This window comes from Nycticebus coucang, chromosome 18 (assembly GCF_027406575.1).
Source record: "Nycticebus coucang isolate mNycCou1 chromosome 18, mNycCou1.pri, whole genome shotgun sequence".
In the NCBI taxonomy this organism is placed as follows: Eukaryota; Metazoa; Chordata; class Mammalia; order Primates; family Lorisidae; genus Nycticebus; species Nycticebus coucang.
In genome coordinates, this window is record NC_069797.1 from 51,274,218 (window position 1) to 51,296,325 (window position 22,108).

Genomic DNA, 22,108 nt, shown 5'->3' on the forward strand with positions numbered 1-22,108 from the left:
TACCTCCAGCGCAGGCTCCCTTGGCCCCAGCCCTGGCCCCAGTAGCCTCTGCTGTGACCCTCCGACCTGACCTGTGCGGCAGGGGGACGGCACAGCCTCGGAACGTCTCCAGAGCCATCCACCATGGACCCTTGTCCCAGAGACCCACCCACTCCCAGGAGGCGCAGACCCCTCAGAAGGGCAGTGGCAGGATCCCCAAATGGGTAGCAGCTCTGCCTCTTGCCGAGACACCGGCACAGCCAGCCAGCCAGCCAGCCGCAGCCAGCACTCCGGAGAGAAGTTGCTCAGCTGGCCCGGCAGGTCTGCCTCAGCTGTAACAGGACACAGGGAGAGACGCAGGGCGGGTTAACCCTTTCCTGCTGGCCAGGCAGATGGTGCATTCAGAGGTGGGAGGCCTGCCCAGGAGGTACTGATCTGCAGCCAGTGCTGGTCTGCTCCCCCCTGCAGTGAGTTAACCCTTCCCCTGCCTCACTGACAGGAGGGGGGGGGGGCTCCAGCACTCCCACCACACCCCAGCCCACCTTCCCCTAGGCCAGGAGAACATTAAAGAAGAGAGTAGGACCATTGCCTAGGACTGACCCTTTCCTGGAGCTGCTGCCTTCTGTGGGCTGCTGGCCAACTCAGCGCCCCAGGCCAAGCACCCTCTCTGTCTCCAGAGTGTCCTGAGCTCTCCAAACCTCAGGGTCTTTATCAGAAACATCAAATGCTAACCCAAGGGGCTTTGACTCTGTGCCCACTCCCCTGAGCCTCTCAACCACACCTTTTCATCCCACTTAAAGACAATAAGCCCATCCACCCACCATTAGGAAAGTTCTTCAAACTCTAGAATTCAAGCGCAAAATGGTTATGATTGACAGAAGACAGTCACTGACAGCACCTCCTTTTCCAAGAGCCATCTCTTTCTGGCTTCATATTCCCCTGAGCAAGGGAGGTAGCATGAAGCAGAGAGGCTTTTTTAAAGACATGATTTGACATGAGAAGAGGGAAAGGACAGACTGAACCCGAAACAACAAGGGAGCGTGGCTGCTAGAGTTTCAGAGGTGTGGTGAGTGTGGTCTTCAGGGACTGGGATGGAGCCCTGGGACTCCAAGTTGAAGTGGGAGCCCTGAGAGAGCCAGGGTTCCTGGGGGTCTCGCTCTCCTCCTACCACTTTGTCATACTTCCGAAAGATCTGGCTCCAGGAAGCTTGACCCTAAAAGTGTGGTCCAAGGAAGCCAGAAGCAGGGACCACAAGGGGTGACATGCTCTGCCTGTCACCCAACTCATTCCTCATCCCGCCACCAACTTGCTCTTCTGTTTGTTTTGTCCCATAGGTTACCTCCCCAGCCATATCTGCCTCTCCTCCTGCTGGAGAGCTCCAGGAGCCAGGAGCCAGGAGGTTGAGGAAAGGTGTGACGGGGAGGGCCTGGACCACGAGCTAACCTCACCAAGATACAACATACAACATCCAAGGCACAGAAGCGCAATGGAAGTGGTAGAAATCTCAAGGTTCTTTATTGATTTATTTTTAAATCTGGTTTCCCAGAAGGTTGCTTGGAGAGTCAGCTGCAAAGATGCAAAATCTCCTCAATATCCTTTAGGGGCTGAGCTCATCAGCCAGGACTGTCAGCTCCATCACGAGGGCATCCAGCAGCCCAAAGACCTGGAGGAACGGGATGGACAACACAGGCAAAGGTTTGCTCTAGGGAAAGCATCTGCACATCAAGGGCACTACGACAGCATAGCAGGAAAGGGGGAAAACCCAAGTCCTTAGAGTTTTGTAGGACTTCGGGTTTTGCAAACAGTTTTATATTTAGACCAGTCTGGGAGGTGATCCTACCCTGGCACCAGTGACATATGGAGGCAATAGAGCCTAGTGAGATTAAAGGGGCAGTTCCAGGGAGCCTGGGGGACCCAGAGAGCAGTGCCCATGTAGCCCATGGGGTGGGTCTGGGTTCAATTCTGCTCCCAACTTTCCTTCCTCCGAGACTGAGTCTTCCAAGGGGCTGGACCACAGATGCCTAGGTAAATCGGTTCTTAATCTCAATGAGCCACAGAAGAGTCTACCCCCCTGGGTCCTCAGAGCACTTTAATTACTTTCTAGACCCCATCGACCATCAGAAATCTCAGTGATGTCACCATCAGCAAATGCAACTTCTGAACAAATGGGATCTGGAGTATGACCACGATGCACAATGCAATCCCAGCTTCCCAGCTGCCCACATCAGAGGAAGACAAGCATTGCCATTAGACACACTAATATACCAGGACTTTGTAGACCTCCCCTCCAAACAACAACAGTAACAAAAACAAAAAGTCTAGAATCTCTAAGGACCTGCTGCTTTAAAACTGCTCAGGATGCACTCTCTCCAGGGTTTTAAGGCCCTTACAATTGATGGAAACACACCCTACAGGGTGCTCTCCAGAGGAATGAGGGATGGGGAACATGGCTGCCAGGATGCATCTAAAACAGGGAGGAAGTGGAAGCCGCTGGAAGAGAAGGGCTTCCTTCCTCTTTCTTCCCCTATTCTCCAAATGGCAGCTAGAGCCATCTTCTAAAACACCTAAGTCAGACCATATCACTTTTTTATTCAAAATCCTGTGTGACTTCTCATTACACTTAGAGAAAAATCCTGAGTCCTCACAATGGCCTGGCAAAGGACTCCCTCCTGTGATCTGTGTCCCCGCTGCTAGCGCACTCCTTATCCCCTGCTAGTGCACTCCTTATCCCCGGAGCTGTCTTGCACTCTAGAACACATTCCTGAGGCAGCTTTGCTTCCGTCATGAATGGAGTGGGCCCTTCTTGTTCATGGAAGAAACAGAATGAATGGGGTAGGCGGGAGCCTCCCTTCACCTCAATGTGCAGCCTCTGGATATACTTGCTCATGACCAGGGGGTCAATGGGCTCCTGAGAAGGTATGGTGGTGTCGGAGACAGGATCCTCTGGGAAAAGCCTGTCCCGACTTACAGTTTTCACTACTTTCTTGTCATCCTTTGCTTTGTGCTTCTTGCTGTTCAGACGTTCCTGCCAGAGGAGGTGGAGACCCACAGCCTTCAGTACCTCCAGGGGTAGGTCTAGGCCCTTCTCAGAAGTGGCTGGAGCAAGTGCCTGAGTACCCACTTGCTGCAGCCTCCCCTGCCCTCCCCAGCCCCACCCAGCGCCCAGCGTGCCTCTTTTCCGAGCAACTTGGCTTTTTTGTCCTCTTTGTCTCTGATTCCCAGTTGCTTCTTTTCCTGAGCTGCCGCTTTCCGCTCCTCCTTCCCAACTCTCCCAGCAGGCCCCTTCACTTCTGCCATGGGAGAAGATTTTTGATCTAAGGGAGGTGAGTGGAGGACAACATGTCAGGTACCTGTGGCCTAGCTGTGGGGCTCAACCAGCAGTGATCAAAGGTAGTAACTGACGCCACCAGCATGTGACAAGGTTTGAGACAAGATGAGGAAAGAAAGGGGAATTTTTTTAGAACTACATTTGGTTTTTTTTAGAACTTTCCTAAGCCCCTCCAGGTACATGATGTTGTGGAAGAGGACTGGGGGTGGGGGGGTAAGGTGGGGCCCTTTCCCATTTCAACTGCTCCCCCACGTATGGCTATGGACAAGTCATCTAACTCTCTGGGACAACTGAACTAAGGTGGTCATTGAGGTAGCTTCCGGGTCCCAAATGCTGGCAGCAGGGCTCCCACCAGAGGGGAACAGAAGCCCAGGTGTGGCTACTCCATTCTGACCTCGCTCTTCGTGCACATCCAAGTAGACAGTCTCCTTCTCAGGCAGGCCCAGCAGAGTCCTTAGCCACAAGGATTGGCTCACCAGGCTGTCGATCACTTCTCGCCACAACTGCAAACTAGAGGGCAAGATATATTGGAGAAAAGCCATCGCTCCTCATTTGTCCTTGAACCTGTGCAGACTTGGATCCCTCCCCTGAAAGGATCCTCGTAGCAGGAACTGCCATGGAAATCCATGCCTGCCATGCAAGGGCTTGGATGGGGTTCCAGCTAACCTTGGGTAGTGACCAACAGAAAAGAGCCCAGGATTAGAGTTAGGAGGCCTCCATGATTTCAGTCCTTACTTTAGAGCCTGAACAGCAGCTTGAAGCCATGGCTAGACTCAGGTCTAGCCCCCCTGGAAGGGATGAACTGAACCTGGCACAAGATTTCAGCATGAGGCTGTTGGGGCTGTCCTAAGGGCCTCGCAAAAGTTCCCAGGTCTATCCAAGCAAGTTTAAACAGGCAATGGGAAAGCTGCCAACAGAGAAGTGAGGCTTTTTGTGGAATCTGCCTTTCTTCTCAGTGCCCTCTGGTGTCTCCTTTATTTCATTCCTCTTCTCATTGAAAAGGAACAGGAGAAGGAAGAGGAAGGAACAAAGATGAGGTATCTGCCCTCCTCTGACTGCTCTCCGGAGAGCAGCAGGCACTGCAGGGTCCCAGGGCATGGAGTTCGCAGCATCTTTGAGCAACCTGAGCTCCAGACCTGTGGAGTCCTGGGACTGCCTGCCCAGGCGCCCTGGCCAGATGTCACAAGGCAAGGAAGTGGGGCAGCAACTCTGGCAGGGCCCTTACCACATCTGGTGCAGGAGGTCAGACTGCAATGGCCTCTGCTCCTGGCACAGCTCCAGGACTGCTTTGTTGAGTGTGATTAATGCGTCCTCCTTCTGGGGGTCCTCGGGGAGCACTACCACTGCCTGGCAGGGTCACAGGCACCATGAGCAACCGCCCTGCCCAGGGACGCCACGGGCACTGCATGGTGCCGTAGGGCAGGTGGCAGAGGACCAGGAACCAGGAGGGGATGCAGCCATGGAGCACTGTTTGGGGTGCCTTCTATGGGGGCCTGGGGTCTCCCTCAGAAACCGTACCCAAGGACCCTTCTCTGAGGTTTGCCAGAGTCAGAAAGGAAGCCCCTCCTTCCTGGTAGGGACATGGGGACCCCAGACAAAAAGTGATGACCCAAGAGAACAATCTTTCTGATTCTCTGTGCCAGGAGCAGTCCCCAACCCCTTCCAGGAGCTCCAAAGCACCTTCCTGAAGTCCTCCACACAGAGGTTCCACTCGGTCACGGGAAGGCTACTGGGCTCTCCAGCACTCTTGGCAGCCTCCACATCTGGGCTTTCCTCCACCAGAATCTCTTCCATAATACTCTTCCACTGAGGGCTCTTGGTCCCCACACCAGTCTTCTCATTCTCCTGCCGGGCCAGTTGAGGTTCCAAGCCTGGACTCCTAAAGCGTGGTGAGAGTTCAGCACTCTTCTCCACGTAGAGTGACTGGGCCACAGCTGTCCGGGATCTGGGGCTGAGGCGCTCTTCCTTGCTTGGTGTGGCCTCCTCGACCTTGTGGGGCGCGAGCACATACTGATGCCACAGTCTGTGTAGGTTCTGCACCACCTGGTGCTGGTAATGCAGCTGCAGCAGAGGCAAGGGAAGACACATGAGGGGGCCTGGGCTGCAGGCCACTGGCTCTGGTACCCGCTTCCCCCGCCCCCCACCCCCGTTTCCTCCAGACTGCTGAAGGGGGGGGCAGGAAGGAAGCCAGTGAGAGGGGGTGTGGCCAGAGGGGTCCCCATGTCCTCTTCAACCCAAGCATCTCCAAGTTAAGGCTTTCTTTGCATTGGGGCTTCTAAGTAAGATTAGGATTGAATGCAGGAGTTTGTGAAGCTCAATTCCCACCAAGCATTCACTTATTAGCTGCTATCTTGGGCAAATTACTTAACCTCTCTTGGCCTCAGTTTCCTCACTGTAAAATGGCGAGTGATCCCCATTTCACAGGACTGCTGCAAGGGGGAAGTAAATTACTTTTGAAGATGCTCAGAGCAGGTCCTGGTGCACAGAGGATTTGCTATTACTGTCACCCAGGCACCCACAGGAGGCGGAGGGCTGGTGCTGGCCTGTACCCGAGGATTCTTGTGCTGGAACAAGTCCTCTTCGGTGAGATAGGCATCTGCAGGCGATGGCACACGCTCTGGGGTTGAGACCCCCTTCAGTAGCTCCTGCAGCACACTCTGCACGATGGTGACCGCCTCGTGGGCAGCCAGTTTGCTCTGAGAAAGGAAAGGTGGCACAGGCTGGCAGCTCAAAATGAAAGCCTTGCTGACAGAAGCCAGAGTCCATGGGGCTTTGTGCCTTCCTGGGGTCTCAGTTCCTGCCAATGTCTCTCTCTCTTTCTCCCTCTCTCTCTCTCTCTCTCTCACACACACACACACACACACACACACACACACACACACACGAGCACACACACTTTTTCCAAGACTCAAAAACCTGTGGGCCTCTCCAAACATCTTTGTTCCCTGAAAGAGGAAGAAAAGGATCCAGAGGAAGGCCAGTCCCAGGAGAGAGCTGCTCCCATATGGGAGCTGGCAGTCACACAATTAGCGTGTCCTCCAGGATAGGAAGAAGGGTCAGGATGCACAGTTTGGGCATTCCTGAGACTGGTGGTTAACTTCTATCTGGCTTGGCCACAAGGTCACTGTCTCAGAAACCCAGCAAGGGGGCACCTCCTTCAAGACATTGGTCCTACAGTCAGTGAGTAAAGCAAAGGTGACATCAGTCAACAAACATTACCTTTGATCACTGCTGGTTGAGCCCCAACGGCAATAGCTAGCTGGCCTGTGTTTGGGAGCTGCAGTGAATAAAATGGCACAGCTTTTCACAGAATCCCATGAGGAACAGCACGAGATGGCCACAGTGAGACTGACGGGGGCAGCAGGTGCCCAGTGCCTCCTTGCCCTCACTTCAGGGCCAAGGCTCACTGAATGGGTGGGTGGGCAGACTTGCACCTGCTGTTTAAATAGTTCTCTCTGGTTTTGAAGTCTTGTCAGTTACGTGCAACTCCACTGTGTAGTACCAGCAGCAAGCGAGCGAAATACAGCCCCGGTGCCAAGGGCCATGCATTGTTTGTACTTCACACAGGTGGTGTCTTAAGGCTCAGTCTTAATTCTTTCTAACTCAGAGGGGGCCATGATTGGTAAGGCTGCAAGCTGCCCCTCCCCCAGCCTGGCCACCCATTTTTTACATCACAAAGCCCTGGGTAGTATTTGTTGAGCAAGAGTTGTTAGCTATTTGCAAAAAGAAAAAAAAAAACTCAATTCACCTCTTAGGCTGGGGGAAATTAGATCCCTTTAGGCACTGCCAGGAAGAATACCAAGGTAACCTATCTGGTGTCTATAGGGGCCAAGTTCCTAGGTCCCTTACCTCCAGTGACTTTCTCTCATCCCTAAAAATGTCCTGGGCCAGGGAAACTGAGTGGAGGTTGACCTGCAGGAGTGCGCCTCCTAAGAGGATGGGATGAGTTCCAAACTCCCATGACTCCCTGAAGATTCCAGCAGTCAAAGACTTGAAGAAGAAGGTAAAATTTTTGGTTTCTCCAGGCAGAATCACACCTGAGACAGACGGAGACAGAGACAGAAGTTTTCAACAAGCAGGAGCTAGCTGAGCCTAGGCCTGCACGTGTAAAGCTCACTGAGCTCCAGGTTAGGTGGACCAGCATCCCAGATTGCCCAGGATTGAGAGGTTTCCTGGGATGTGGGACTTCGAGTGCTAAAACTGGGAAAGTCCCAGGCAAACATGGACAGTTGGTCATCCTAGCCCCAGGCCTATGGATATAGGTTTCTGCTTCCTGGTGGGTCACCGCCCTGTGTTCCCAGGAGTTCCATCATTCTCTCAATAGACATGAATAGTTAGGTCACACACTTCAGAAGAAATGAGAGGGATGGGGCAGGGGAGAGGGGATCAGACTTTCAGGAGGTGACCAGTAAAACTAAGCTTAGGCATCTTACAGACTTGAGGTAAGATGATTTTAACTTGAGGTCAAAATCCACCCCAGACAGGAGATGCTGATGAGGGCAGCTTCTCCCAAATACCTTCTCGATTGTTAAAGTAAAACCGCTGCATCCTGTTTCTCTTCAGGTCTTGGAAATTGTCGGGCTGGTCCCGCCGTCGCCAGTCATACCAAATGGCCACTGTGCCATTATTAACCACCGTCAATTCTGAAGATGTTTTCTCTCCTTCTATGGTTTCAAAAGTCAAGCGAACAGCAATTCCGACATGCCTCTGGGGGAGGAGGAGGAATGAGAAATGTCTGTTGGAGACACCTGACCCAGTCTGCCCAGGACTTTCCCAAGGTTAGCACTGAAAGTCCAGAGTCCCAGGCCTCCAGGGCTTGGCCACTCTGAGTAGTAATATACTCCAATAGTGGCTGTCCCTGAGGTTACCGTCAATAGTAAGAAGAAAAGATAAAACATAATTTATACCCAATGAATGTGTCTGCTCCTTAGCATCTGAAGGATATTTTAGAACCTTCTGAGAGTCATACCTGTTTGAGAGGGCTTGCTTATTTACATGCTCGGCGGGTAGGGACAAACTGGGTGGCTTGTGATACTCTCTTTTTAGTCTTGTGATTTTTATTCTTTCTCAAGTTAGCGTTGCTGTTACCATTTTCAGACATGCAGAAAGCATGACCAGGAAAAACGCAAACCGGAGACTGTGTAGGCTCCTCGTGACTGCCACAGTCACCTTGGGGCTGCACCACGAGGGGACCTTCCAGCAGGCAAGTGAGGGTGGAAGCAGTGTTACCTTATCCTGTGGGTTACTGCCTCTGATCCAGCAAGCTGGCTTCCCACAGAACAGCAGAGAAGGGCCAAGAATAGGCATGGGAGCCACATCGGAGCAACTGGCCAATAAGTCTCTGTAAGATAAAGTAATGAGGGCGGCGCCTGTGGCTCAGCAGGTAGGGCGCCGGTCCCATATGCCAGAGGTGGTGGGTTCAAACCCAGCCCCGGCCAAAAAAAAAAAAAAACCACAAAAAAAAAAAGATAAAGTAATGACTTATTTTCCTTGAGGCTATCACGGTCATGCCACATGGAACACATGGAAATGGTGGCCTGGAAGTCTAGAAACATGACCAGCTCTGCCCTGCAGTGCAGTATAATCAGCTCCATTCCCACTCAGCTTCTTCCTAATCCATTCCTCTAGGAGGGAGGTTCTCAGAAACACACAGACTCTTATAAGCCCTCCTGCCAGAGCCGCTCAGGTGCACAAAAACACACAGGCTCTCCAAGCCAGAGCCATTCCCTAGGCACAGCAGTGGGAGGGGCTGCAGGGGCCCCATCCAATCAGCAAAGGAATGGCTCAGAAATCCCCATTACAAGTTGGTTGTTAGAGAGGAACAGATGGCTGTGGAAAAGCTAGCACAGGTGCTAGAATGGCTAGAGGAGGGGCTGTCAGCCGCTAGAGAGAAGCTGGGGTGGAGGCACCCTGATTTCAGGGAGGGAAGCCTGCCCTTTAGCGCTGTGGATGCTGGAGGACACTTCAACCTCTCTTCCTAGGGTGCAGGCTCCACTCACAAGCATGTATCTTCAGAGGAGCTTCTCTGGCTCCTTTCCAACACTGAATAGTCTTCCACTGTAACAGCCGAGAAGGGCTGTCCTCTGCCCACCACCTCCAGGCCATCAATGTCCTCAAAGAGACCAAGAAAGGAAAGATGAGCTGGCTGAAGACAGGTACTGCCACGAGGGGCTTCGGACTGGGGCCTGGAGGCATCACCAACCTGCTGGTTAAAATCTAGCTCTGCCATGATGCTCTGCAGCTCCTTGCGTCGGTAGATCAGAAATAGACTCCGATCCCAGGTGTAGCGGTACCAGGCATCTCTCTCGGCTGGTAATCCTAGAGCAGGGTCCAAGGACCCTCAGCACAGGCTGTTGCCATGCCCCACCCACCCCTACTTCTCAAGGGCTCTGAGAGCACCCATTGCAGGACCACTGCTAAGAAGGATGACAAATACAGCTTCCCTTTCTCCAGAGAGGAGCAACAACAAAAGGAGGGGAGGGGAGGGGAAAGGAGGGAAGGGAAGGGACAAGGAAAGAGAGGGAGGGAGGGAAGGGGGAAAAGAAAAGAAAAATATAGCTCCCCTGTGGCAGCTGGACTCTAGTTCTCCTGCCCTATTCCTCCTCTACAGTCTTATATAAGACTTCTGCAAAATGAGCTTACAAGCAGCCAAATCTAATTTGTTTATTTTTTTGAGACAGAGTCTCAGATTGTCACCCTCGGTAGAGTGCTGTGGCATCATAGTTCACAGCAACCTCAAGCTCCTGGGCTCAAGTGATTCTCTTGTCTCAGTTTTTCTATTTTTAGTAGAGACAAAGTCTTGCTCTTGCTCAGGCTGATCTCGGAACTTGTGAGCTCAAGCAATCCATCCACCTCGGCCTCCCATAGTGTTAAGATTGCAGGTGCCAGCCACCATGCCCAGCCCAAATCTTTAGATTATGGTAAAGGTAACAGCAGCTACCTTTTACTGAGTGGTCCAGAACTCCTTAATACATTTTTATGTCTCATTTAACCTTCTCACAATCCTATGAGTATTTTATAGATGAGGAAACTAAGGGCCAGAGGGGTTCCCAAACCCAGCACAGCTGGGACCTGAACCCAGGTGGTTTGGCAGGCTCTAAACGAGTACTGCCCAATAGAAATATACTTTAAAGCACAAATACGACCACCTTGGGCAGCGCCTGTGGCTCAGTGGGTAGGGTGCCAGCCCCATATACCGAGGGTGGCGGGTTCAAACCCAGCCCCAGCCAAACTGCAACAACAACAACCAAAATAATAGCCGGGCATCGTGGCGGGTGCCTGTAGACCCAGCTACTCGGGAGGCTGAGGCAAGAGAATTGCCTAAGCCCAGGAGTTGGAGGTTGCTGTGAGCTGTGACGCCACAGCACTCTACTGAAGGTGATAAAGTGAGACTCTGTCTCTAAAAAAAAAAAAATATATATGACCACCTTGAAAAAGGTAAAAAGAAATAGGTGGGGTTCATTTAAGTAATATAGTTTATTTAACCCAATATATCAAAAGTATTATCATTTCTACATGTAACCAATATATAAATTATTAATAAAATATATTTTTTATACTGATCTTTGAAACTTAGTATGTAGTTGACACCAAAAGCACATCTCCACACAGACCAGCCACATCCCAAGCACTCAGTAGCTGCAAGCAGCTAAAACGTTCCACACCAGACAGCACAGCTCAGCTGTCCATCATCCAACTTTCTTACCATTTCTCCAATCATTTTACTGAACAGGGACCTGGACCCCAGGAAGGTTCTGAGACTTGCCTAAGTTCACCCTGGACAAGGATTTGGTTCCACCGTGTCTCACAGCAGAGACCTGCTGGTCACCACCACACAGCCCCGCCCCCCTAGGCCAGGCACAAGATGCCAGCTGGTTTGTAGCTCTGTGCCTCACCTGTCTCCACCTGGATGAAGTGGGGCTTCCTGATGCGAGTGATTGGCTCTAAGAAGCCACGCTGAGATTTCGTCTTGGTTATGACCAGACCTGTCATCTCATCTCCCAAGTATTCCAGTCGACTCCAGAACCCACTGGTCTCCCAGCCCTGGCAAGGAAGGACAGTTGAGTCAGAGACCTGACTCAGACACCAGGGAACATAGGAAGACAGGAACACCACAGATTCCCGATGCTCCCTCTGGGGAATGTATTGCTGCCCCGATAACAGAGAAAAAGCCCTCAGTTTCTTGTTCTCTGTATACCCCATTGTATCCTTTACTTGTCCATGGAAGGATGGTATGACTTGGGACAGGTCTTGCATTGACATACCAGAAACCGTGGAGTCATGGGTACTCCAAAAGGTAGAGTTTATGCTTCTAGGAGACAAACACTAAGGCTATTCTAATAACTGTTTTGTTTTGTTTTTTTAGTTTTTGGCCAGGGCTGGGTTTGAACCCGCTACCTCCGGCATATGGGGCCGGTGCCCTACTCTGTTGAGCCACAGGAGCCGCCCTATTCTAATAACTGGATACCTGTGATATCCTTTTCTCAGACTGACTGCCAGGGCCACCACAAGCTGAACTACTTAACTGGCTTCATACCCAATAATGGACTAATCATATATTTTAGTAAAAGGCCTCAAAGGTTAACCAAGGCTTGACAATGGATAGATTTATTTTTCTCCCCAATCATGCAACTTGAGATAAGCCATCCCTCTGTCCAGACCGCGCCACCTCCCAGGGCACTTGGTAATGGCTGTCCTCACTTTCTTGTCGCGCTGTGCTGGGATTACACGGTCAATGAACTCCCGCTCCTCCCGGATCCGTCTGTAGGTCTCTCCAGTGTGCATCAGCAGCTCGCTGACCGGCTTCTTCAGGTGTTCTAGGGGAGAGGCAAGGGCACTGCCACTCACTGAACCAGAGCCAACAGGGACCCTGGGACTCTGCATCGGGCAGCCCCACTTACAGGGCTGATTTCAGGACCCACCAAGGCTCAAGAGCTGGAAGTTCTCAGGAGTAACTGGCATAAATGTGTTCAGCCCAAGCCCCAGCTCTGGACAGGGGAGGGGAAAGAACAGGGTGCAGCCGAGCCACGACATGGGTGGGCCAGGCAAGAGCCCGTGTGCTCTGCTCACCACTGAGGGCTTCCTGCTGCCTCTTCCTCAGAGCTAGGTTACGCTGCCAGTTTTTCAGAAAGTTGTGCTGAGGAGGTGGGGCCCAGGGATATCTCTTCTCTTCCTTTGGGGCTTTGTGCCCTGGCTCTTCTTTAGCCCAGAGGAGGGTCAGCGGACAGGCCGGGGCAGGTATCAGCTTGGCCAGCTGAAAAGTCCAACATGGGCATGTGTGCAGTGGTGAGGAGGCTCTTAACAAGGCTGAACAGATTTACAGAAGCCTGAATCCCTGCTGTTGTCCCACTCCATTGAGAACCCCTCCCCTTCTGTATCTTGCGGTGACAGAAAACAAATCACAGAACCAGGGGGCTGTGAAAGCAGCTGTCAGCTCCCTCTCGCCCAGAGACTGAACTTTTGTTCTAAGATTGCACTCACCATCTTTTAGTGTGTCTGTCCTTAGGACTGACGTTAATCGACACCTTCACCCAGGTTCATCCAGGGTGACTGAGCCTTTTTTTTTTTTTGAGACCAGCCTCCCAAGTAGCTAAGAATACAGACATGTGCCACAATGCCTCGCTAATTTTTAAATTGTTTTGTAGAGATAGGGTCTTCTTATGATGCCCAAGCTGGTCTTGAACTCTCAGCTTCAAGCAGTCTTCCAGCCTCAGCCTCCAGAAGTGCTGGGATTACAACAGGTGTGAGCCACTGTACCCAGCCTGACTGAGCCATTTTACATGAGCCCAGGCCCCTTAGCACCAGACCTGTTAGAGTCTGCCCAAAAGCAGAGAAGTGAGGGATTGAAGAGACAGAGAGAAACACTGCAGGATGGGGAGGCTGAAAAGACAGATTCTGCCTGTGGCCCCGAGAACAATGGAAAGCCATCTTCCTCCACGATGTGAACTGGGGAGGGCAGGCCAGGCTCAGAGAAGGGAAAATGAAGCCAGTGCACAGACTGGCACAGGGGAATGAGGAGAGGGGGAGAGTCCTGTCGCCTTCCCACGTACAGGCTACCCAGACCTAGGCCTTCCACGAACAACTTCTGTATCCTTATAGTAAACCCCTGATTTTAGCCGAAGCCAGCTTCAGGTTGGCTTCTATGACTTACAACGGAAGTGTGTAACCGTTTCAGAGGAGGGTCGCTTATCATTTTAGACTGAAAGCTCAGAGACTGGACTGTCTCTTTAGCCCCAGCCCTGCTTGACTGTATCCGGGGAGGGGAGGGGGGAGACTAAAATGACTTCAGGGACTTCTCTCATCCAAACGGACCTGGGTGTTCCCTCGAGCAACTGCAATTCTCTTAAAGTCCTGAAGATTCCCCAAGATGTGGTGAGGCAGGATCTGGTCACTGCCTTCAAAGCTGTCACCTGGACCTGCGGGGGAAAAAAGAAGGAAGAATGAAAGACAAGATGGAGATAGCTGATGTACATTATTCAAGCGAGAGACCCAGCTTTCTCTGAGGCTGACCCATGAGTCCAAACACCAGCAACGCCAGGGCCAAGACGGGGCGTACCAGAGTAGTCCAGAGGCTTTGTGGCCGCATCTGGATTAGCAGGATGTGCTACTAAGTGGCAGACCTTCCTCCTGGGATCCCTGGGTTTGAGTTTGCGGATGATAAATTTCTGGGTAATGACAGGTTTATCTTCTGTTTTAGTAAGGCGAAGAATGTGTTGCTAAAAAGAAACAAAACAGAGAATTCCACCTGAGTTATGGAGGAGGAAGAACACCACCCATCTCCTCTGCCCTAGTTCTTGGTGGAATTCCTGAAGGGTGACACATCTGTTTCTTCAGCTCTGTCTATATTTCTGTCGAGGAAATGCCACTGTAACAGACACGTGACTTAGTAATGTCCTGGAGGGGAGAAAAATAACATCTTATGCTTCCAATGGCTCCGATAAGAAGTGACTTACTCTTCCAGGTAAAGCACAGGGTTAGGGTTTAGCAGCTTTATCCACATATGCTGTTTAAACTCATTTTCCTTTCTGGGAAATAGAGACCATGGGCACCTGCCTCGGTGGGCACCACGGCACCTGCCTCTTGTGGGAAGCAAGAAATCTCATCATCTCATTTCCCTTGTGGTTCTATATGCATCTCAGGAATGTTAAAACAATGTAGTAAATTCCTTTAGATGCCAACAAGAAAAAAAAAAGTGTGGATTTTTGGTGGATTTTTCCATGGAATTAGACATATTCCCTAGGGGTAGAGAGCTCATGGAGTGACAGTGGACACGGCTGATGTTCTAGACCACACAGGCTGGCAGGAAAGTTTTTGCCCAAAGAGAACCCTGGCCTTCACCCTTACCTTTGTCAAGTCTTCCTTCTTAATAGCTAAGGCAAGAATGTCATCTCCTTGTAGGACATTGCTAACCGGCTCAGGCTCTTCCTGAATGGGGGGTGTGGGTTGTTCTGGTAACTTTGCTCGCCTCTTTTCTGAAGAGAAGCAGAAAGTTGTAAGTGCTTAAAGAGCTCCTTCTGTATATACAAAAATTTAAAATGTAAGTATATATTAGACTTTATGGTCAGGGGCAGAGACTGGGGCAGTGGGCGTTCTCCCCCCCCTCTCTTTTTTTTGGGGGGGCGGGGGAGGGAGAGACAGAGCTTTGCTATGTTGCCCAGGCTGGTCATGAAGTCCTGGCCTCAAGTGATCCTCCTGCCTCAGCCTCCCAAGTAGCTGGGACTATAGGAATAAGCCACTGCACCCAGTTGGGAGTTCTCTCTTGAGAGTCTCACCCCACTTCCTCTGTTCTGCCACAGTGACTGAGAAGCTGTAGCCAGAACAGAGAGAAGATGTTCCATTTCAGGCAGTGCTAGTTATAAGCCAGACAACCTTGGGTACAAGGTTGTATAATAAAAAGAGGTAGTTGAACTAAATCAGTGGATCCCAAATAACAGTACAATGTCTGCCTCAGAATCTTCTGGGAGTTATATAAATACAGCTTTCTGGCTACCAAATGGAGCCAGGGCCCGGGAACTGTCATATTTTTTAGCTTCCTAGGTCTAATGTATAATGCTTTGGGACAACCAGACTAGATGTTCTGCTGGCCTCCTCTAGGGCTGGCACTGATCCATTCTTCTGGGTGAGGGCATAGGGTTTTGTAAGACACTGGTCAAAATGCAGAATCTGTGGGTGAAAGCAGAACATTCACCCCTGACTATACACTGCACACTATTTCATATAATATAGCATTTATGCAGCTTCTTTGGGCAAGGCACTGTGTTCTGGAGATAGATGTCAAGCCTCAGTCTTCCAACACTGCCAATCTGATTGAGCCAGGGTTACTATGGGAGCATCATTGGGAATGGGGGGAGCCTCAACTGGGGGCTGGTCAGGGAGGGCTTCCTGAGGAGGTGATGTTTAAATGGAGCTAGAAGAGGAGTTAGACAACTGGGGAACAGGCATTTCAAAGGAAATAGCATAAAGAGGCCTAGAGGCAAGAGAGCATGGAGCACGTCCTGGAGCTCAAAGCATGTGCTTTTAAATAGCTGGAGTGCGGTGAGGTGGGAGAGGGGAGAGGGAAGTATGAGCCATATCACGAAGAGCTTAGTGAGGCATATAAAGGGCTTCAGTCTCTACCCTGTGGCAAGAAATGGATCAGGGCGTGCAAGACCCAGGATGAGCTTATTTAGGAGTCTACTGCAGTAATGAAGTGACTGATGATGACAATGGTTCACGGGACTGGAGAAAAGTGGAGAGATCTGGTCCTTTGTCCCTTATGGGGCAGCCAGAGCATGGTATTGACAACACATGTGGCTTAAGAGGGTTATTCCCCAACAGGGACACACTCCCTGCCTTCACCCGTAGAGGTGGCTTCACACTTTCAAAACCATCTCACTTCTCTGGCTGGTCATCTCTCATCTTCTCTCTGGTTCAGAATGATTTAATGTAAGGCCCTACACAAAACAATTAGAAGAAAACCTAAGTGCAGTCTTCAAGAAGTTTAAAACAAAATTTGGTTTCATCCACTGCTTCTCACAGCACTTTTTTTTTTTTTGAGGCAGAGTTTCATTATGTCACCCTCAGTAGAGTGCTGTGGCGTCACAGCTCACAGCAACCTCAAACTCTGGGGCTTAAGCAATTCTCTTGCCTTAGGCTCCCAAGTTAGCTGGGACTACAGGCACCCACCACAATGCCCAGCTATATTTTTGTTTCAGTTGTCATTATTGGTTAGCTGGCCCAGGCCAGGCTCGAACCTACTAGCCTCAGTGCACGTGGCTGGCACTGTAACCACTGTGCTACAGGCGCTGAGCCTCTCACAGCACTCTTTAAGAGACAATATCACTAAAACATCAAGGCAGGTATTTTGGTTAACAAAATCAAACTATTTTTTAGGAAATGTTTATGGAAAAAAACCATACCAGAGTGGCAAAAAAAAAAAAAAAAAGCACCAGAATCATTCTAAACATAGCTCTAGGGCGGCGCCTGTGGCTCAGTGGGTAGGGCGCCAGCCTCATATACCAAGGGTGGTGGGTTCAAACCCAGCCCCGGCCAAACTGCAACAACAAAAGATAGCCTAGCATTCTGGCAGGCGCCTGTAGTCCCAGCTACTCAGGAGGCTGAGGCAAGAGAATTGCCTAAGGCCAGGAGTTGGAGGTTGCTGTGAGCTGTGTGACACCACAGCACTCTACCAAGGGTAATAAAGTGAGACTCTGTCTCTACAAAAAACAAACAAACAAAAAAAAAACCCATAGCTCTAAATTCAGCCAGCTGGCCATAGCCATTTCTCCAGCAGAAGGTCAGGAGTATGTGTCAAACACAAGACTCAGTGTGCATACCCGGGTACACATGTGTGTACACATACATGCAAAGCCAAGCAGCTGAGCCACCGTGTGTGGACAGGCAGCCTGGGCTTCTGATTTCTACTTCCCTTCTCCCTTCTACCCAAATTCACAAAGTTGGGGGCAGCCCACGAAAAAGTAGTACCAGTTGAAGGTCTGTTTTTTTTTTTTTTTTTTTTTGCAGTTTTTGGCCGGGGCTGGGTTTGAACCCGCCACCTCTGGCATATGGGGCTGGCACCCTACCCCTTTGAGCCACAGAAACCACCCGAAGGTCTGTTTTTATAAATATTTTGGTATTATTTATATTTTCTGAGGTTGCTGTGACAGGACAGCTTCCCTGCCAGCCTGTCCTCAAACAGGACATTTGTTTCCTTTATTCATCACACCGGCTGGGTATACGTCTTCTCAAGTGATTAAACATCTCCAGATGCACTTTTTATTGGTGGGTGTATATTTACCACATGTAAATAGAAAACTTTAGCATTCCCGAAGATTTCTGAGGGCTAAAGCTCCTGCCCCTTCAGTGATAGAGAAGCTAATCTTTCATGCTTGCTTGAGACTGAAATAGCAAAACTCCAGTCTGAGGTTTTTCTGAGAAAGTTACCTTGCATGTAGCATAATAAATGCTCTGTTACTGCAAACATTCCCTGAAGGTATGTTCTAGTTAATAAAATATTCATGAAAATGATATATACAACTTAAAGTCAAATTCTGCCTAGAGAATATTTACCAAGCAACTTCTTTGCGCTATAAACTACAAGAAAATGGTATCAAAGGTGAAGATATGGCTCTTTTCTTGAGGAACTGAAAAATGCAACAGATATTGACACATGCCAATCACTAGATGCAAGGGCTTACATTAGTGGCACAAGCAATTGGTTTGGTTAGACATCAAAAAAGAGACAGATCAATGTGGATCCCACAGTGCAGGGCTGTGAAGGAAAGTTCAGAAGAACAGGAGCAGAGGTGGCACCGCAGGCTACATCAGGCCTTGAAGCAGAGGAAGGCTTTGCAGTGGTAGAGCAGCAAAGGGAGATGTTCCAGGTGAGGTCACAGTGTTGGCAAAGCTGGAGGCAGGGCCGAGCATGGCATATTTGTGACACGATGCTTGTTGGGAAGGTGGGGGGATGTGCTGAAGATGAGAGGGAAACTAGGGCATGGCGGCTATCTAAGTACATATCTTATCTCTGGTGTAGGGGAGTGAGACGATGAGAGCCCCCCTACACTGAGGGTGAGCCAGACAGTGGGGAGGCCTGCTGGGGAGACTGGGAGGAAGGACCAGCACCCAAGGTCATTTCAGGACCTGTAGAAGGACTCTGCAGGGTTGAGAAGTGTTTTGCTATTGAACTTGTAGAAGCCCGGCTCTTTCCTGTTCTTTGCTCTGGAAACCCAGCCTGAGTGGGGTTCCTGCTGAACTGGTGAGCTGACATTTCTTCCTTGATCCTGACAGCTGAGGGGTCAAAGAGACCAGCTCCTTTCCACAGGGCAGTCAGGTGGCACCTCTGCTGGAGTCAGGCCCGGCAACAGGAAACAAGGAGCTCATGAGGGGTGGTGGGAGGGGAGAGGGGACCTATGGAGGGAGAAAAAACCGGGAGTCTATTTTTCTGCTTCTTGTTTTATCTAAATATTATTCTGTTTTGGTGTTAATTAAAGTTTTGGGAAATCTTGACCTCAGGCTTAAACTGGGGGGAACTAAGCAAGAGGCTGTTCTTAGCAGGGCAGAGCTTTATTTTTATTTATTTTTTCTTTTTTGAGACAGAGTCTCACTGTGTTGCCCTTGGTAGAGTGCCGTAGCGTCACAGCTCACAGCAACCTCAAACTCTTGGGCTTAAGCAATTTTCTTGCCTCAACCTCGCTCTCCAGTAGCTGGGACTACAGGCTCCAGCCACAACACCCAGCTATTTTTTGTTGCAGTTGTCATTGCTATTTAGCTGGCCTGGGCCGGGTTCGAATCTGCCAACCTTGGTGTATGTTGCTGGCACAGTAACCACTGTGCTACAGGCACCGAGCCCAGGACAGAGCTTTAATTGGTGGAGGGGGAGATCTGACACTGTTGGGAGGCTTCTGGTTTCTGAGCAACAAGACCAGGGAGAAACCTGGGACTAAAAAGGGCTCTCAGGACTCGGCACCTGTAGCACAGTGTAATGGCGCCAGCCACATACACCGAGGCTGGTGGGTTTGAACCCAGCTTGGGCCAGGGCTAAACAACAACATCTGCAACAAAAAGCAGTCAGGCAGTGTGGCAGGCGCCTGTAGGCTCAACCACTTGGGAGGCTGAGGCAAGAGAATCGCTTAAACCCAAGAGTTTGAGGTTGCTATGAGCTGTGATGCCATAGCACTCTACTGAGGGCGACATAGTGAGACTCTGCCTCAGAAAAAGAAAAAAGGGCTCTCAGGTCCCTAAACAAGTCTAAGTCGCTATATTTTCTCTCCTTTTTGCTTATGATTCAGAGACCATGGAGAAACACACCGCAGGATTACAAGACTACATTTGTTGACTAACTGTGGGGGAGGAATTTAGCATTGCCCTCCAACTTCAGAGGCTTCCCTAAGATATTTAAGGAAAAGGGTATCCTGCATGCTAAACACTTTCGCCTTCCTCACTCTGGTGCATGGTAACTCAAGGGCTATTTAACAATAGCAGTCAAGGGCGGTGCCTGTGGCTCAAGGAGTAGGGCGCCAGTCCCATATGCCAGAGGTGGCGGGTTCAAACCCAGCCCCGGTCAAAAACCACAAAAAAAAAAAAAAATGCAGTCAAAAATCTTTCTTTGATTTGTTAACAGCAGAAAGTTCAAATCTGATAAGTTGTCCCAGAAACTAGGTAAGCAGGGGGCAGGAGGTAGGAAAACCTTTGACTGCCCTTGGGAAAGGGGACCAGATTCTTTTTTCTCTGTCTCTCCCAACTATTAAAAAGTATATCATAAAACACAGGGATTTCATTTTCATTTCATTTCATATATTTAAGAGACAGGGTCTCGCTATGCTGCCCAGGCTGGGGTGCAGTGGCTATTCACAGGTGCAATCGTGCTGCACCACAGCGTGGAATCCCTGGGCTCCAGCAATCCTCCCACCTCAGTAGCTGGGACTACAGGCATGTGCACCATACCCGGCTCAACAGCAGACATTTATGCTGTGAAGAAGCATAAAAGACCAGACAGAAAAGTGACTAAGCTCTTGTTAGCTTTCTGAGCTTCCCAAGGGCTCTACTGACTTTGGGCCTGCCCCTCTCCTCGCACTGAGCTTTAAGGCTGGGTCTCCCTAGGGCTTGCAAGAGTACATCCAGACTTTCTGATCCCTTCATAGTCTGACCACTGCCCACCCCTGCAGCCTTCTCTGGTTCCTGTATTCATAGTTCCATAAATTCATGGTATTCCCTGCACCTGGAGAAGCAATCTCCTCCCTTCATTTGGGGGGGAGGGGTCTGCAGTAGATGTCAGAACAAACCTTCAGAAAATCTCCCTCCATAACTCTACCATCCAAGGCCTGGGCCAGGTGCTCTAAGACCCCTTAACCTTGATAGGCACAGCATTCTGTGTTGGTCTGGTGATTCCTCTGGGTCTTCACCAAGCTTTCTTCACATCTGGGGTAACACAGTTAATACCCATAGCCTGTAGCCCCACAGTGTCCACACACGATAGGCTCAGCAAAAAAAAGATCAAAAAGGCGGTAGGATGCAAGTAAGAATATGTCTGTGGGTGTCAGACATCCTATGGCTCTCCCACCTGCAACCAGAGGGTAGCTATAGAGACCAGGAAGTGGTCATGCCTAGCGAGTCTTTTGGAAAGGGCACGTGGCAGGAAAAGGCAGTCAGGAACAAACAGCCAGGTAAGGGCATTTATTCTTTTTTTTCCAGCAGACCTTTAAGTGGCACACCCCACCACTACCACAAGAACCGGATCCAAGTGGCTGGATTCACCACCTCAACATGCTTCTTGCTTTCTTTCCTGAATTCCTCTTCCCAAGGACCCCAATTCCTGGCCTTTCAAGCCTTAAACTCTTTCTGGCTCTTCTCTGCCTCCCCTAGTCCTGGGACCCCGCCTCCTGCACGCCAGCCTAAGATGGGGTTAAAGGCAGTTTTCCTATGGCTTCCCGCAAGGTCATCTCCCCAACCAATGGCCCCTAAAGCCTGTCAGTCCCCCCATGCCCATGTCCTATGCCCCCTCCCTTTGAGGATCTCCGCCTTGTTCATCATCCCTAAGGTTCCTGTCCAGCACCCCATTTCCCAGTGATCTTCACTCCATCCATGGTGTCACCCCCCATCCTCAGGCCCTGAATCACATCCCAAGAACCCTTGTCCCTGTCGGGTTCTCCTGAGCGCTCAGGGCAGCCGGCGCCAACCTTTGAAGCTCTCTGCGGCCTCCAACACTCTGCTCGTATGTATTCGGAGGCGGGATTCCTTCTTTAGGGACCTCATGGTACCGTCCGGGCGGTCAGCGCGACCTTGCGCTGCCGCCCGGCCGGGAGACACGGAGGCTGCGCAGCAGCCCCCGCGCCCCCGCGCGCGCGCGCCCGCCCATAGCAACCAGCGCCCCGCGCGGGGGCGCGCACCCACCGAGCAGCTTGGGCAGAGACGGCTTGGTAGTCAGCTTCTTCATCGGGCCGCACTCACGCCAGGCGCAAGCGGCTCCTCCCGCTTACCCTAACGACAGCCGGGGTCGGCCCGTCACGTCACAGGGCGCCAGCGTGACGTCATCTGGCCGCGGAGGGCAGTGACGAGGGCGAGGACACCCCGGGGCTACGGGATCCGAGGGGAGGTGGGAGCGGCTGGGGGTAAAGGGGGTGCGACCCGCCCTGTCCCGTTCTGTTGCTAGGCGACCGGGGTATAGGGCAGCGTTGCGGGCGCCAGCCCCTGCCGCGTCGCCCCTGGCCTTCCCGGACTCCGGCCGGCTGGCTGACCTCCCCCCACCCGGCTTTCCCTCCACCCTCCACACAGACGCCAAAGGGATCCTTTCTTTCAGGCCGAGCTGAAGACCCCCGATAGCTT

At 51.0% G+C, this 22,108-nt stretch overlaps 1 protein-coding gene and 1 long non-coding RNA gene across 2 annotated transcripts; one reads left to right on the forward strand and one right to left on the reverse strand.

The window, feature by feature from the left end:
• Window positions 1–1,532: 1,532 nt before the first annotated feature.
• Window positions 1,533–21,593, reverse strand: MYCBPAP (MYCBP associated protein). Its single transcript, XM_053568725.1, is given in 20 exon segments — window positions 1,533–1,579; window positions 1,582–1,642; window positions 2,834–3,004; window positions 3,151–3,293; window positions 3,702–3,817; window positions 4,533–4,654; window positions 4,988–5,368; window positions 5,857–6,003; window positions 7,157–7,344; window positions 7,825–8,014; window positions 8,537–8,648; window positions 9,307–9,419; window positions 9,510–9,625; window positions 11,203–11,350; window positions 12,008–12,123; window positions 12,377–12,560; window positions 13,619–13,722; window positions 13,863–14,022; window positions 14,651–14,778; window positions 21,463–21,593. Coding segments are annotated over 20 exon segments (2,814 nt in total). The 5' UTR covers window positions 21,539–21,593; the 3' UTR covers window positions 1,533–1,541.
• Window positions 2,755–3,336, forward strand: LOC128569974 (uncharacterized). The gene is made up of 3 exons (XR_008375505.1): window positions 2,755–2,895; window positions 2,999–3,048; window positions 3,202–3,336. It is a non-coding gene; the product is annotated as an uncharacterized LOC128569974 (long non-coding RNA).
• Window positions 21,594–22,108: the final 515 nt, after the last annotated feature.